This window comes from Salmo salar, chromosome 02 (assembly GCF_965601325.2).
Source record: "Salmo salar chromosome 02, fSalSal1, whole genome shotgun sequence".
Taxonomy (NCBI): Eukaryota; Metazoa; Chordata; class Actinopteri; order Salmoniformes; family Salmonidae; genus Salmo; species Salmo salar.
This window is the reverse complement of record NC_138292.1, coordinates 52,782,070-52,796,694: the sequence shown is the minus strand read 5'-3', so window position 1 is coordinate 52,796,694 and position 14,625 is coordinate 52,782,070. Positions and strand designations below refer to the sequence as shown.

Genomic DNA, 14,625 nt, shown 5'->3' with positions numbered 1-14,625 from the left:
GTTTACAGACAGATTATTTCACTTATAATTCACTGTATCATAATTCCAGTGGGTCAGAAGTTTACAAATGCTAGGTTGACTGTGCCTTTAAACAGCTTGGACAATTCCCGAAAATAATGGCTTTAGAAGCTTCTAATAGGCTAATTGACATCATTTGAGTCAATTGGAGGTATACCTGGGGATGTATTTCAAGGCCTACCTTCAAACTCAGTGCCTCTTTGCTTGACATCATGGGAAAATCAAAAGAAATCAGCCAAGAAATTGTAGATCTCCACAAGTCTGGTTCATCCTTGGGAGCAATTTCCAAACGCCTGAAGGTACCACGTTCATCTGTACAAAACAATAGTACGCAAGTATAAACACCATGGGACCACGCAGCCGTCATACCGCTCAGGAAGGAGACGTTCTGTTTCTCCTAGAGATGAACGTACTTTGGTGCAAAAAGTGCAAATCAATCCCAGAACAACAGCAAAGGACCTTGTGAAGATGCTGGAGAAAAACGGGTACAAAAGTATCTATATCCACAGTAAAACGAGTCCTATATCGACATAACCTGAAAGGCCGCTCAGCAAGGAAAAAGCCACTGCTCCAAAACCGGCATAAAAAAGCCAGACTATGGTTTGCAAATGCACATGGGGACAAAGATCGTACTTTTTGCAGAAATGTCCTCTGGACTGATGAAACAAAAATAGAACTGTTTGGCTATAATTACCATCGTTATGTTTGGAGGAAAAAGGGGAGGCTTGCTAGGTGAAGAACACCATCCCAACCGTGAAGCACGGGGGTGGCAGCATCATGTTGTGTGGGGGCTTTGCTGCAGGAGGGACTGGTGCACTTCACAAAATAGATGGTATCATAAGGCAGGAAAATTATGTGTATATATTGAAGCAACATCTCAAGAAATCAGTCAGGAAGTTAAAGCTTGGTTGCAAATGGGTCTTCCAAATGGACAATGACCCCAAGCATACTTTCAAAGTTGTGGAAAAATGGCTTAAGGACAACAAAGTCAAGGTATTGGCGTGGCCATCACAAAGCCCTGACCTCAATCCTATAGAAAATTTGTGGGCAGAACTGAAAAGGCGTGCGCAAGCAAGGAGGCCTACAAACCTGACTCAGTTACACCAGCTCTGTTAGGAGGAATGGGCCAAAATTCACCCAACTTTTTGTGGGAAGCTTGTGGAAGGCTACATGACTTGTTTGACCCAAGTTAAACATTTTAAAGGCAATGCTACCAAATACTAATTGAGTGTATGTAAACTTCTGACCCACTGGGAATGTGATGAAAGAAATAAAAGCTGAAATAAATCATTCTCTACTATTATCCTGACATTTAACATTCTTAAAATGTGTTGATCCTGACTGACCTAAGACAGGGGATGTTTACTAAGATTAAATGTCAGGAATTGTGAAAAACTGAGTTTAAATGCATTTGGCTAAGGTGTATGTAAACTTCCGACTTCAACTGTATTTAGAGGCATGATAAAGAGCATAGCACCACTGAACTTGCATAACAAACAGGAACCAACCTTAAGTCAGGTGTGACTACGTAAGTTACTTTTTGTAAATTGAAATAAATAAGACAAAACTAGTGACTCCTAGCATGCTATACCTTCTGAAACATTGTGCAGGACTAAGGCTTGAATCCTAATAATAATAATATTTTTCAGACTTCTATATTGCTTGCTTGAAAAATCTAAACAAAAACAATCAAATAACAGCCAGAGTTTTGAGGCTTTCAAGCATGCAACAGATGGAGCGACAATCAAGAGGGAACCACATGGCTTGAGCAGAAGGAGGAGGTGGTCTGTCTGCAAATCTCCAACTGACATCAATACTCTTTGCCATTTTACTCAGGTAACCAACAGTCAGGATGCGCTGCGGAAGACGTGGAACCCCAAGTTCACGCTGCGGAGCCACTTTGACTCCATCCGGGGCCTGGCCTTCCACCCCGTGGAGCCCGTCCTGGTCACTGCCTCCGAGGACCACACCCTCAAACTGTGGAACCTCCAGAAGACCGCCCCCGCCAAGAAGTAAGAGTTCACATAGGCCTACCCTGCTGTCAGTCAAACACCTGGATTGTATTTACTAGACCCCAAACAATTAAAATGTTTGCCTTCATTTAACCAGGTAAGTAATTGAGAACACATTCTCTTTTACAATAACGACCTGACAAAGATAAGAGCAATACACAGTAATTAAGAAACTCTGTGTGCACTAATGAATATGACCCAGTCAAAGACAATTATGCTTTTAAGCAGGTACTTAAGTAGTGAAAGTGGCTAACTTGGTCACTTTCAATGGGGTAAGAGTCATGTGGAATTGTTAAGAGCACTATAGTGAAAAGACAATCGATAGCTAAATTATGCCTTTTTCTTATACATTTCTGTTGGCTGTTATGGGACATTTGGTTTTAGTTCGTGTATGGTCGTTGAATATGTATATCAAAGATAGTTATGTCCCCTGTCTGTCTTCCTAGGTGTGCTGCCCTAGATGTGGAACCCATCTATACTTTCAGGGCCCATCGGTGAGTAATCTTCCTTATCCACTATAACCCAACCTTTTTAATAACTGGACAGCTGGACTGATACTCTTGTATACATGAATAATTTGTTCTATCAAATGGTGTTCCATACAAACCATCAAATGTACATATTCACATACTTTGTATCTTTGCATAAGTAAAACATTGCGAAAGTGCGATGAAAAAAATAAAGTTGAATTTTGTAGTAACAGGTATTGACACTTTCTCCTGTAGGAATGCGGTGTTGTGTTTTGTCTTCCCAAAACAAGTTGAAGTTAATAATGAGATGAGTTTTCCTGTCTTCTGTAGGGGTGCGGTGTTGTGTGTGACCATGAGCTCTACAGGGGAGCAGTGCTTCAGTGGGGGGGTGGATGGAACCATTCAGAGCTGGAACACCCCCAACCCCAATATTGACCCCTATGACTCATATGGTATGCCCCCAGTTGCCTTTTGCTACACCCCTGATTATTAGTACATCTCTCTTTTTTCATATTCTCTTCACTGTTCTCATCACTTTACTCTTTCTCTCTCCACCTCTATTTTCCCTTTCGCTACATCACTCTAACTCTCTCTCTGACACTCCTTTAATCCTCCTCTTTCACTCTATTCTCCTCTTTATCCAACTATTTTTTTTCCCTGTCTCCACATGATCTTTCGTTCTCTCATTCCCTCTCTCCTTTTCCCCTCCCTCCTTTTTAACTCTCCCCACCTCTTAATTCTCTACCTCTCCCTCCTCATAACTCCTTCCCTCTCTCTCCTAACTCTCCCTCTCTCTTTCCTGCAATAGAGCCCTCAGTGCTGCGAGGGGCGATGCTGGGTCACACTGACTCAGTGTGGGGAGTGGTCTACAGCTCGGCCCACCAGCGCCTGCTCTCCTGCTCCGGGGATGGCACTGTGCGCCTGTGGAACGCTGCCAGCACCTCCCCCGCACTCGCCATCTTCAACGAGAAAGGAGGTGAGGTGCTGAATGCAGATCAGATCGACGAAATGATCCCCCAATAGACTTACATTGGCTGTCCCACACAAACACTGCACTAAGATCAGTTCATTAACCTGTTAGGGCTAGGGGGGCAGTATTGACACGGCTGGATAAAAAACATACCCGATTTAATCTGGTTACCACTCCTACCCAGTAACTAGAATATGCATATACTTATTACATATGGATAGAAAACACCCTAAATTTTCGAAAACTGTTTGAATGGTGTCTGTGAGTATAACAGAACTCAAATGGCAGGTCAAAACCTGAGAGATTCCTTTACAGGAAGTGGCCTGTCTGACCATTTCTTGAACTTCTTTTCCATCTCTATCATTTACTAAGGATCTCTGCTCTAACGTGACACTTCCCACGTCGTCCATAGGCGCTCAGAGCCCGGGAAAAAAGAGAATGTCGTCATTCCAGCCCCAGGCTGAAACACATTATCGCCTTTCTCAAGTGGCCGATCAAGGGACACTGGGCTTATGCGCGTGACCCCGACCGCCCCCGCCTTTGGGATTTTTTCCTCTGTTTGCCGAAAAGGAGATTCCCTGTCGGAATATTATCGCTTTTCTACGAGAAAAATGTCGTAAAAATTGATTTTAAACAGCGGTTGACATGCTTCGAAGTACGGTAATGTAATATTTAGAATTTTATTGTCACGAATTGCGCCATGCACGCGACACTTCTTTACTATTTCGGATAGTGTCTGGAACGCACGAACAAAACGCCGCTATTCAGATATAACGATGGATTATTTTGGACCAAACCAACATTTGTTATTGAAGTAGCAGTCCTGGGTGTGCATTCTGACGAAGACAACAAAAGGTAATCAAACTTTTATAATAGTAAATATGATTATGGTGAGTGCTAAACTTGCCGGGTGTCTAAATAGCGAGCCCGTGATGCCTGGACTATGTACTTAGAATATTGCAAAATGTGCTTTCACCAAAAAGCTATTTTAAAATCGGACATATCGAGTGCATAGAGGAGGTCTGTATCTATAATTCTTAAAATAATTGTTATGCTTTTTGTGAACGTTTATCGTGAGTAATTTAGTAAAATGTTAGCGAATTCCCCGGAAGTTTGCGGGGGGTATGCTAGTTCTGAACGTCACATGCTAATGTAAAAAGCTGGTTTTTGATATAAATATGAACTTGATTGAACAAAACATGCATGTATTGTATAACATAATGTCCTAGGGTTGTCATCTGATGAAGATCATCAAAGGTGAGTGCTGCATTTAGCTGTCTTCTGGGTTTTGGTGACATTATATGCTGGCTTGAAAAATGGGTGTCTGATTATTTCTGGCTTGGTACTCTGCTGACATAATCTAATGTTTTGCTTTCGTTGTAAAGCCTTTTTGAAATCGGACAGTGTGGTTAGATTAACGAGAGTCTTGTCTTTAAATGGCTGTAAAATAGTCATATGTTTGAGAAATTGAAGTAATAGGATTTTTAAGGTTTTGAAAATCGCGCCACAGGCTGGCAGTGGCTGTTACGTAGGTGGGACGCAAGCGTCCCACCTAGCCCATAGAGGTTAAACAGATGCCTCACACATTTTTTACTTCATGTTCCACAACGTCTGCTCTAGGATCAGCTTACAAAACACCAAATTCACCCTCTTACAAGGACTGTCCCACATAACCACTGCTCTAGGATCAGCTCATAAAATATGTTTGTCATTTCATGCTATACAATCACCTAAAATCTGCCCCATAAAGAGTTACTCCAGGGTTTCCCAAACTAGGGGTCGCGACACCATGTAGGGTCGCCTGATGATGAAGATGGCACCGGAGGGGATGGCTGCCGTTTTATGGGCTCTTAATTAACCAACCGTGCTATTTATTTTTTATTTTTTCACATTGTAACTTATTTTGTACCTAATGTTGCTGCTACCATCTCTTATGACTGGAAAGAGCTTCTGGACATCAGAACAGTGATTACTCACCTTGAACTGGACAAATAATATTTATTGAATGAGTCGGACGAGTGGGATTTATTCCAGACACCCAACAAGGCCCTCATCCCCGTCATTCACAGGAGAAAGAGACAGAGATATCGCAGAAGGAGATCGGGGTGCCTTGTAAGAATCCGGCGACGAGTAGCTAATCTGCCTTTGCCATTGCTACTATTGGCCGGATAATAAAGAGGACGAACTACGTTATCCTACCAACGGGACATTAAAAACTGTAATATCTTATGTTTCACCGAGTCGTGGCTGAACGACGACATGAATAACATATAGCTGGCGGGTAATACAGTGTATCAGCAGATTAGAACAGCAGCCTCTGGTAAGACAAGGGGTTGGCGGTCTATGTATGTTTGTAAACAACAGCTGGTGCACGATTTCAACAGCTGGTGCATGATATCTCAAGGTTTTGCTCGCCTGAGGTAGTGTATCTCATGATAAGCTGTAGACCACACTATCTACCAAGAGAGTTTTAATCTATATTCTTCGTAGCTGTCTATTTACCGCCACAAACCGATGCTGGCACTAAGACCACACTCAATGAGCTGCATATGGCCATAAGCAAACAGGAAAATGCTCCTAGTGGCCTGGGACTTTAATGCAGGGAAACTTAAATCCGTTTTACCTAATTTCTACCAGCATGTTAAATGTGCAACCAGAGGGAAAAAACTCTAGACCACCGTTACTCCACACACAGTGATGCGTACAAAGCTCTCCCTCGCCCTCCAATTGGCAAATCTGACCATAATTCTATCCTTCTGATTCATGCTTACAAGCAAAAACTAAAGCAGGAAGCACCAGTGACTCGGTGCGTAAGAAAGTGGTCAGATGAAGCAGATGCTAAGCTACAGGATTGTTTTGCTAGCACAGACTGGAATATGTTCCGGGATTCTTCCGATGGCATTGAGGAGTACACCACATCAGTCACTGGCTTCCATCAATCAGTGCATAGATGTGACTGTACGTACATACCCCAACCAGAAGCTATGGTTTACAGGCAACATTCGCACTGAGCTAAATGGTAGAGCTGCCGCTTTCAAGGAGCGGGACTCTAACCCCGGAAGCTTATAACAAATGCCCTCCGATGAACCATCAAACAGGCAAAGCCTCAATGTAGGACTAAGATCGAATCGTACTACACCGGCTCCGACACTTGTCGGATGTGACAGGGCTTGCAAACTATTACAGACTACAAATGGAAGCACAGCCGCGAACTACCCAGTGACACAAGCCTACCAGACAAGCTAAATTACTTCTATGTTCGCTACGAGGAAAGTAACATTGAAACATGCATGAGAGCATCAGCTGTTCTGGACGACTGTGTGATCACGCATACCGTAGCCGATGTAAGACCTTTTAAACAGGTCAACATTCACAAGGCCGCAGGTCCAGACGGATTTCCAGGACTTGTACTCTGAGCATGCGCTTGACCAACTGGCAGGTGTTTTCACTAACATTTTCAACCTCTCCCTGACTGAGTCTGTAATACCAACATGTTTCAAGCAGACCACTATAGTCCCTGTGCCCAAGAACACTAAGGTAACCTGCCTAAATGACTACTGACCTGTAGCACTCTCGTATGTAGCCATGAAGTGCTTTGAAAGGCTGGTCATGGCTCACATCAACACCATCATTCTGGAAACCCTAGACCCACTCCAATTTGCATACCGCCCCAACAGACCCACAGATGATGCAATCTCTATTGCGCTCCACACTGCCCTTTCACACCTGGATAAAAGGAACACCTATGTGAGAATGCTATTCATTGACTACAGCTTAGCATTCAACACCATAGTGTCCTCAAAGCTCATCACTAAGCTAAGGACCCTGGGACTAGACACCTCCCTCTGCTTGGGCGGTAGATCCTGGACTTCCTGACGGGCCGCCCCCAGGTGGTAAGGGTAGGTAACACATCCTCCCCGCTGATACTCAACACCTCAGTGGTGCCTGCTCAGTCCCCTCCTGTACTCCCTGTTCAGTCATGACTCATTTAGTTTGCCGATGACACAACAGTGGTAGGCCTGGTCACCGACAACGATGAGACAGCCTATAGGGAGGAGGTCAGAGACCTTCTACACAGAAGATCATACAGCGTTATTGCCTGATGGTCTTCTGAACTTCCCAATACCTTTCTGATGCATTTCAGTCACGTCAAACCATACTGTCTTTATATTGAAATACTGTCAAAAATACTGTGACTGATTTGTAATAGACTGTCATAGTCCCAATTTAATAAAGTCAACATTGGCCGTTGATTGCATAACTTTTTTTACATGGTGGGGGTCGCAAAACATTTTTGATGTCAATATGGGGTCGCAGGTCAATAAAGTTTGCGAACCTCTGAGTCAATTCAGAACACTACCTGCCCCAAAAAGAGGTCTGACCTAGGACAAACCAGGTCTCCACAGCCAAACACTAACCTCTCCACCTCTACCTTTATCGGATTCAGAGGTAAAACTGATCAAGAATTAGCTCCGTAAAGAGTTACTCAATGCAAAAAAAGCTCTGACCTAGGACCAGGTCACCACACGCAAATCCTTCCCCCTACAGCAGAACCACTGCTCTAGAATTAGCTCATAACCTTTTCAACTCTGTTGGTTTCAGAGCTAGGCGTCCCCACGTCAGTTGACCTGGTGTGCAGTGAGCCGGCCCACATGGTGACGTCGTTCAGCACGGGGGAGATCGGACTCTTCAACATGGAGACGCGGCAGCTGATCCTCAAGCTGGACCAGACCGGAGAGCCCGGTAAGTTCCGCTGTCATTTCTACACAGTGACTATATAGATTTGTAACTCAAAAGCGAGTATTTGAGTGCAATATGCGCTTACTACCTATTTTCTTGCGCTCTCCCTGTCAACTCCCTTTACCCTTCTTGTCACAACATAAATGTTTTATGTTTATGCATTAAAAGTCATACTCTTATTTTGTTGGTGTACTCGCTTCAGAAAGTTTCCTTAGCATATTTCTTTGTTTTATTAGCAACAGGGCATAGCAGCTGGTATATCAGCACAGTCTGCAATATAACCCTAGTACCCACCAATTATATTATAGCTCTGTGGATGTTCAACTCCCTACTTTTTAATAATTTTGTCTTGAGTTATAACTCCCATTTATCCTGTTGTTCTGACAAGTGACTACATGTAAATGAGAAGGGCTAATCGGCAATGTTCAGTTGAGTTTCCTGTCTTTTCACGTCCACCCCGAACACACAGAAGCCCCGTGCAAGATCAACAAGGTGCTGAGTCACCCCACTCTGCCCATCACCATCACGGCACAGGAGGACCGACACATCCAGTTCTTCGACAACAACACGGGTGAGCTAGACAGCGGCCATTTTGAACCGACATTCCAGCTAGAATGAAAATAAAATGTATACATAGTAAGACAAACACATTTTGTCACAGTATAAAGTGTACTTATAACAGTTGGTATAAATACAACATTGAGGACATTGATTTTGTACTCATCCTGGGTTCCTATTACAGGGAAATGTATTCACTCCATGGTAGCCCACCTGGATGCAGTCACCAGTTTAGCTGTGGATCCCAATGGCTTGTACCTGATGTCTGGCAGTAAGTATTTATCTGGAAACAGAGAAGTACTAGTGTTTTGTTGGTTAGCGTTTCATGTAATTACAGCAATATTGTTCCTTGCATAACTGGAGAAACAAACTGACAGTGTGGCAAATATGATATCTGAGCACAGAAACGGAAGCCCCCTTGGATCTTTCTTGTGGCAATTTTCACTAAAAGGCAGTTGTAAAATTGTAACATCTCTCCATCTTTCTCTCTGTCTCCCTCTCACTCTACCTCCCTATTTCTTTATACTTGTGTTCCTATTTCTTTATATTTTTATTCTCGCCATCCTCCGCCATGTTAGGCCATGACTGCTCCATCCGCCTGTGGAACATGGAGAGCAAGACGTGCATCCAGGAGTTCACAGCGCACCGCAAGAAGTCGGACGAGGCCATCCACGACGTGGCGTTCCACCCCACCAAGTGCTACATCGGCAGCGCCGGGGCCGACGCGCTCGCCAAGGTCTTCGTATGATTGCAAATCCCAATGGCTAACAGCTGCGTCCGGCTCGAAGGACCATAAAAAAGGGGATTAGGTGTGGTGTAACTGAAGGGAGAGATGGGAGTTGGAGCCCATCTCAAAGGCAGTGTGGAAGGAAATGTAGTGAGGTGAATGGGTAACTAGCCACTGGTGTCTGAGTCTCAACCAGTGGCAGTCGAGAGTGATGGTTAGACACCTGATGGTTTGAAGGCTGAAAGGGGTGAACGTGAGAGAGTTTTGAGAGAAGGCAGCTACTATCCTTCCACCGTATACTTCCTGTCCTACACACACACACTCCCCAGCTAACCCGGGCGGGCCTGGGTGCTACAGCCAAACCAGGAGTAGACCAGTGGTCAAACATCACAAAGACCAAGCAGATATCCAGGAAATTCTCAAGATGTGTACTCTCATTTAGAAACATTGCATTTGTTTCCTAACTAACAGAAACACAAGACTCATATTCTGCACCCACCCCAGCCACCCCTAAGACTGCCTGTGTCTTCAGTGTCGTCATTTTCAAAGATTTCATGAAAATGTGCCTTTTTCGTCAGTCTTGCAAACAACGTTATTTTACAGTTTGTGTGCAACGTAGGAGATTTTACAGTTTGTGTGCAACGTAGGAGTGGGCAAGGGCGTTCAACAACATAGCACTGGACATTGTCTATTCCATTTGATCCATAAAACTACGTTTGAAAATAATTATTTTCATCGGATGTACACAGCATATGTATGGCTAGTGGTCAATATCACAGTACTGTTTCAGTTATTGAATGAGGGAGTTGGGATCCACAATGCCCTCCAATCCACTGAAATATACAGTAGCGTGCAGAACTGGAGTCCCCCTAAAATAAATCACAATTGTAAAGAAGTTTAAAGTAACCTGAAAGTCAGTTTGAAGTTGAAGTAAAGGCCAAGAGGCTGCATTTCCTTGGTGTGTGATTTATTATAGCCTTTTTTATATGTCAATGTGGTTTTGTATGTAATCACAACAAATTGGAAATGACTCCATTCATTCATCTCTTAAACAAGTGAAAATGTAGCTTTTTAAGTAGTGCCTATTGTCCACACACTTGTTTTGCATTATCTTGAAAAGCCAACCCCATGAAAATAATTGAATTGTGTAATGAAACTTTGCTAACAGAATTCCTACATATTAGCCCATATGAATCTGTCACCTAAGTGAGTAAGCCATCCTTGTATTCCAGCTTGCTTTACTTCACTGTTGAATCAGTGTCCAAATCTATATTGCCTGTACACAGCCAAAACACTGACTTAGCCAGGCCACATCCTTTCTTAAACTTCATTTAGTTTCCAATTAAATTGTAAATGCTTTTATGCTTCAGTTCTCCTAGGTACAAGGAGTGCCTTTTGGTGTTTGGATGTTCCATTCTTTACATAAATAGGACAGCAACATTGTAATATACTGTAGCAACAAAAGTAGAAGCGCTAACTCTTAACAAGATCTGACCTGTGACAATTTGCTAGCAGTAGATCAATTACTCAAACTTTGTTTCACAATTTTAACAGAAGTGATTGATCAATGTTGTGGTTTGACCTAATTTGAATACATGCTGCTTTATCATGCATTTATAGTTGAACAACCAAACTGCACTGAAAATGGTTTGCAGTGAAACAATTTATTAATTTGATTGTTTTTTAATTTGAGCTGTGTATTTATTTATGCCTCTGTGTCATTTAAGCCAAAATTATCAACCAAGTATTGTCTTACAATGACAAGATGCTTCACAGAGAGCCTGCAGATGTGAAGTTTCCAGCGACTGCTAAATTGGCTCTTTCTGCTTATAATGCTAAGTTAGCTCTTTTGTTAATGCTAATGCCAAGTTAGCTATGACTGCTAAGGTAGATTCTTCATAGATATCCTGCTTGCCACTGTGCTGAGTTAGCCCCTTGGCTCCCATTTTGACTGCAGAACTGAGGTCTCTTAGTACTCAACTGCACACAAGCTACGCTCCTGTGTTTAGGCGATATGACCAGCTCTGGTCAGAAAGCAGGGTAAATGCTTAATGTAATAACTGTTTGAAAATATAATTTTGTCTAATTATTTTGAGCAATTACTCGTTTTTTTATTTACTATACATGGTTGGTGAAAAAGGTAAATCCTTGTTAAATACAGGTAGATATTTTTTTAAAGAATATTTTCTGTTTTACTTGAACATTTAGGAGTTATTCCTTGGGGGATTTGTGTACTTTGTTTCTTTTGTAGTGGAATGGTTGGAGATTTGCCGGTCTTATCAAAAGTTATGCCTTTGGTTGTGAGCACTACAAAACAAGACAGATTTTGTCATTTATTCTCCAAGTTGTCTCATCTGCAGTTGAACAGTGAGAGATTAGGATTTCGCTATCTACCAAATGCTTTGGTCTCGAAAATGAGGACTGTTGAATGACGAGGATGGATCAAAATCTGTGGGGAATTCGGTGTGCTTTTGTTGTACAAAGATATTTTTTCTTTTTTATTTACTTTGGTGTCAGGTAATTTTAGACAATGTAAGGGAGAGAACAAAAACGTGTACAGTTTTAAAGTATAAAAAAAAGATATTTATTAACACAGTATATTGAGTGGCTAAACATGGTGATGTGAAATGGAGTCAGTATGTATGGTGCCCTTGTCGTGGTAAACGTACAGTAGTCTCATCACAACACTGAGTAGTTGAACAAAAGAAGAGTTAGTATAGGGCCCCCTGCTGCTCACAATGTGGAAAAACCATATTTCAGCAGGTTGGCTCTCATTTCATGTCTTTTAATGGGCTGTATGTCCATGACAGAATAATGAGGGCTGAACATAGGCTAGTGTTTTGTTTGTGTGTTTTTGGTCGTAGAGAACCACTTTAAATACTAGTTTTCTCCAAATCAGTTTTGATTGAGCTGTCGTTTTTTAGACAGTGTGTTTATCATGACTGCATACGGTCATCAATTGGAATAATAATAATAATAATAACCAAGCAAACAGTGGTCCTCCAGAACCAGGAGTCGGACAAGAACTAGGATTTTAACAAAGAATTATCGTACTGTGGTAGGCAGTGTTAAAGCAGAATGCTCTAGTCTAAATAGTGACTCATATATGCGTCTGAAATTCACTTGTCCATTCTGAGCAGCAGGGGGTGTTGCTTACAAGCAATACAAAGTGTATGAGAAGAGATCACACAAAACAAAGAACCTATTAATAACCAATGGGAAAACAAAGTCCTGGGCGAAGCCAAGTTTGCCTATTGTAAATCAAAAGTAATTCCCCTTTTAGCCTCCAGTTGTATAGAGAATTCTTTTAAGATGTGAATTTGATAAATATGCTAATTGGACTGTACATACAGTACATATAGTTATTGTCATTATAGTTTACTCTTTTTTCATGATGTATTGTATTTTTTCTCAGATGGGAGATTGACAGATTTATCAATAACAACAATAAAGGAATATGTTGTATATCATACTGGTAATGTAGTATTTGTTTCCCACCTTTAGAATAATGCATTTCATTGATTCAACATTATCACACATTTTCCATTCAAGTGTATACCTACCTATAGGAAAATATATTTGTATTTGATTCATATTTTAAGTACCCCATCTTACATATTAATTGTAATCCAATAGCAATGTTAATACCTTGCAAAAGTCCTAACAATATTTTTTTAAACATACAGTATTTTATAAATAAATCTAAGATGTATATTATTTAAATACATAAACTGGTATGTGCGTAAGTATCATTTGTTGACAATGTAGTACTTCTCCCAGTGTGTAAGAGACCACACACACCAGAACGATGCTCAGCCGAGCGCAGTAGGGGGCCGTTCCATCACTTACTTTTGCCGTGGGGTATGTCATAGGGAGCAGTGCCTGTTTTCGAAGCCAATTAACATGTATAATCATTAGTAGATGACCAGAAAATGCTTCCTGATATTCTGGTCAGAGGCACTCTGTTGCACTCTCAGATGACTGTTGTTTTGGTGTGTTCTACTTAAGGGTTCAGTTTTGAGGCTGTGAGTTGAACTCTTGACAGATGCTGTGTACGATAGTGGACACCAGCTTATGGAGGCCATCAAAGTCCTCCATGAAGAACAAGTGCTCCTTGACTGACTCGCTGGCTATGTCTTCTAGCTGCTCCTGGGAAGCCCAAGCAAACCAATGGAGTAGGCAAAATACACCTGTTCACACACAATACACACACCATATATCAGTTTCTTTCTCCATTCAAATACTTCCATTCAAATGAATCCATTCTCCGTCAAGGTAGTCCCTGACCTGATTTAAATAGATGAAAGCAATAATGTGGAAAGTGAAACCTTGCTTTCATTTGCTCAAGTCACCCAAATGGGACCTTAAAAATGAAGGAGAGGTGTATTTTCAAAGTCTTCAAATAGGGCCTCTCTGCCCTGCTACAATTACTTTCCACCCCCCATTGTTCCGTCTTAGCCAATCGACTCTTGACCCTCCCTCCCCACCTTGCTTACCTAACTGTTGAGTGGCCAGAGCAGGGGACCTGACGTCGTCATATGAACGCCGTCAGTGATAACTACCATGACCTTCTGCTTACTCCCGTTCAATTGGCCGGAAACTTCCCATGTGGTGAACGCAATGGCCGCCCCTGTGCTGGTCTCCCCGCTCCAGTAGCTTATCCCCCAAACGTCGTCCAACAGCTCCTCCTTTCCACCATATGCCCCAAGGCCTATCTCCAACCTCTGCTCATATGTGTACTGCACTAACGCCGCGCGTGTCCATGGTAGAGATGTCGAACGTTGATGTAACATTGGTGACAAACTTGAGTAGGGTGTTGAAGTGGGCGGTGCCCATACTGCTGGAGCCATCCAATAGGAAGATGAGGTTGTGGGCATTGAGGCAGGTGTGGCTGCATACCAGGCAGGGAGTGGAACACGCGTTCCACCAGGGGCAGCGCGGTGGAGAGTAAGGATAACCAACTGACAACGGGCAGGAAGAAGACGCCGGGCCGACACACCACCTGAGGAAGGGAGAAAATACAAAGGAGGATAAAGGAGAACACGGAGGTTGTCAGTTACAGTGTGTTTAACGGTTTGAAATCATGAACTGAATGATTCCTCATCAAAAAGAATGGAAAATTGTCCAATA

General features: G+C 42.4%; 1 protein-coding gene across 2 annotated transcripts in view; it reads left to right on the top strand.

Moving 5' to 3' along the window:
* The window catches only part of LOC106586164 (striatin), a 105,913-nt gene extending 92,948 nt beyond the window's left edge, over nucleotides 1–12,965 (top strand). For both annotated transcript variants that reach the window (XM_082964500.1, XM_014173094.3), the window contains 8 exons: nucleotides 1,855–2,030; nucleotides 2,477–2,524; nucleotides 2,831–2,952; nucleotides 3,309–3,476; nucleotides 8,073–8,213; nucleotides 8,680–8,781; nucleotides 8,953–9,039; nucleotides 9,347–12,965. In XM_082964500.1, coding sequence (XP_082820626.1) covers nucleotides 1,855–2,030; nucleotides 2,477–2,524; nucleotides 2,831–2,952; nucleotides 3,309–3,476; nucleotides 8,073–8,213; nucleotides 8,680–8,781; nucleotides 8,953–9,039; nucleotides 9,347–9,516 — 1,014 coding nt within the window. In that variant the 3' untranslated portion in view covers nucleotides 9,517–12,965. The remainder of the gene's footprint in view (nucleotides 1–1,854; nucleotides 2,031–2,476; nucleotides 2,525–2,830; nucleotides 2,953–3,308; nucleotides 3,477–8,072; nucleotides 8,214–8,679; nucleotides 8,782–8,952; nucleotides 9,040–9,346) is intronic.
* The last annotated feature ends 1,660 nt before the right edge of the window (nucleotides 12,966–14,625 follow it).